General features: G+C 51.7%; 1 protein-coding gene across 1 annotated transcript; it reads left to right on the forward strand.

The window, feature by feature from the left end:
* Positions 1–15: 15 nt before the first annotated feature.
* PHACADRAFT_202980 (glycoside hydrolase family 38 protein) lies at positions 16–2,559 on the forward strand (the record flags this gene model as incomplete). The annotated part of the gene is made up of 14 exons (XM_007403080.1): positions 16–160; positions 233–297; positions 370–436; positions 491–1,028; positions 1,076–1,486; positions 1,542–1,618; positions 1,674–1,732; positions 1,789–1,872; positions 1,924–2,051; positions 2,104–2,125; positions 2,175–2,255; positions 2,308–2,410; positions 2,466–2,474; positions 2,537–2,559. The coding sequence occupies 14 exons, from the start codon at positions 16–18 to the stop codon at positions 2,557–2,559; spliced, it is 1,812 nt and encodes a 603-aa protein (XP_007403142.1).
* Positions 2,560–2,609: the final 50 nt, after the last annotated feature.

Genomic DNA, 2,609 nt, shown 5'->3' on the forward strand with positions numbered 1-2,609 from the left:
GTGAACCTTTCGTCCATGCTCTTTACTCACCGAGTCGACGACTCCCATCGTGTGAAGCTTGAGGTTTGGAGTGCACCGGGCCTATCGAAGCCGTTGTTTCAAGAGGCTATGAAGCAGAACTTCAAGCCTGCGAAGAAGGGGGACTCGTTTGGACCGTCCTGTAAGCTTTCTCCCGCGTGTTGGTGTCTGAGATGCTGAGCTATGCGCAGGGGTGAGTCTTAGTTACGCTGAGATACTTTGAAGCTCGCTCCTCGCTTCGAAGTTGAATATATGCGCGTAACGCGTTCTCCTTCTGCTGTGATGATCATGTCGCGTCGATAGTTCATCATAGTTCCTTGGACCCTTATAAGCTACTAACACCCTTGCTAGACGAACCACTGGTGGAAGGTTGCGCTTGATATCCCCTCGTACTTCCAGCAATATGAGCGAGTTCAATGTATGTTACATCTCATTCACGCTGGCCTCAGATGGCTCATTATCCACGTTGCAGTCGAGTTCGACCCCGGCTGTGAAGCTATGATTTTCAGCACGGATGGTACGCCCCTCCAAGGCATTACCGGCGGGTTTGGCGGCGACAGACGCGTGGAGCACATTATACCAGCAAGTGCAGTGAAGAAGGGCACGTACTCCATCGTGATCGAATCCAGCTGCAACGGCATGTTCGGTGTCCCATGGAATGGGGACACCATTGCTCCACCGGACATGAACAGATTCTTTGGCCTCGCGTCGGCGGACCTCGTGGTGCCCAACATGGATGCTTGGGGCTTGCTTGCCGATTTCAACACATTGAAGGAGATCTCAGAGACATTGACTGGGAACACCGGTTTGCAAAACAAGGCGTTGGTGGCTGCAAATGAAATCATGAACATTTTCGACAACAAGGATCTAGCGAGTGTGAAGAAAGCACGCAAGAGGGCAGAAGAGGTCTTCGGCTCTGGCTGGGAGAAGAAAGGGGAGAAGATCTACGATGAGGGCACGGATCGTCACCAAGTCTGGGGTATCGGATATTGTCACATCGACACTGCTTGGTAGGTGTGGTATGCACATCCTCATGATCTTACTGACGTTCGCATAGGCTGTGGCCGTATCGCGTGACTCAGCAAAAGGTGGCACGATCTTGGTCGACGCAGGTCGATCTGATGGAGCGCTATCCTGAGCATCGCTTTACGTGTAGCCAGGCGCAACAGTTCAAGTGGCTCGAGGAGCTCTATCCGCCGTTGTTCGAGCGCGTACGCGAGAAGGTCAAGGCCGGCACGTTTCACCTTGTCGGAGGCGCCTGGGTCGAGAACGACGCGAACATGCCCTCTGGTGAGGCTCTCGTCCGCCAGTTCACCCACGGTCAACGCTACTTCGAGACCCGCTTTGGCAAGCGCTGCGAGACGGCATGGCTGCCCGACTCATTCGGCCTGACTGGAGCATATCCACAGCTAATGCGCATGGCTGGCATGAAGTATTTCTTCACGCAGAAACTTTCTTGGAATAATATGTAAGTTAGTTCTCTTGCTGAGCGCGCACATGTAGCTCAACTGACGCTCGGATAGTAATGTTTTCCCTCACTCGACCTTCAATTGGGTTGGTATTGACGGTACACAAGTCTTGTGTCATATGACGCCCGTCGGTGCGTAGCTTACGTTCGGCATTTCAATTGTTTCCCTGCGACTTACCTCGCCCAGATACTTACACTGCCCAGGCTACTGTTAACGATATCAACAAGGGAGTAACAAATCACAAGGTACGAATAGATCCATCCAGTTTTTAAATGCTGCTAACTCGGACATACGATGTCAGAATCTTGAGTCGTCAGATAAGTCTTTGCTCGTTTTCGGCAATGGTGACGGTGGAGGGGGCCCGCTGCCTAAGATGCTCGACAACGTATGTGTCCACTGATGGCCGCGCTGGATGTTTTTAATCTGGCCGATACAGCTCCGTCGCATTCGCGCCGCGAGTAATAACTCGCGCGAACTTCCTCCGGTGATCATGGGCCCATTGGTGGAAGACTTCTTTGATAAGGTTCTGGAAGAGTCTAATGCGGGCACCGACTTACCGACTTGGTATGTTTCTACGGATCGTAGATCAGTTGCAGTACTCAGGGATTGTCTGTAGGAACGGTGAACTGTACCTCGAGGTGAGCTAGTTTCCCTTTACATGCTGTCGAGCTGACCATAGCGCTGTAGTTCCATCGAGGCACCTATACCAGCCATGGCTCGATCAAAAAGGGCAACCGCAAGTCTGAGATTCTCCTCCGAGATGTCGAGGTATGTCCCCTTCTTACCAGGTGAAGTTCAGATAGCTGATGTACTGCCGAAGCACGTGGCAACGCTTGCATCGTTGTACAGATACCACAAGCATGATTACGAATACCCCAAGGCTAAGATTGATGTCTGCTGGGAGAAGGTGCTGTTGAACCAATGTAAGTACCGTCATGATCTCATAGTTCGCGAGAGATGTACTGACGGCTGCCATAGTCCATGATGGTGAGTTGCAAGGTCATGCATCTACTCGAAGTTTGTTAGGCTGATCGACCCCTGCAAATCAGTCCTCCCTGGATCTGCCATGTAAGGACTATCCATACTCTTGTTTTCGCCTCTTCTGACCAATGGCATAGTGGC

The sequence above is a fragment of the Phanerochaete carnosa genome (assembly GCF_000300595.1).
Source record: "Phanerochaete carnosa HHB-10118-sp unplaced genomic scaffold PHACAscaffold_730, whole genome shotgun sequence".
NCBI lineage: Eukaryota > Fungi > Basidiomycota > Agaricomycetes > Polyporales > Phanerochaetaceae > Phanerochaete > Phanerochaete carnosa.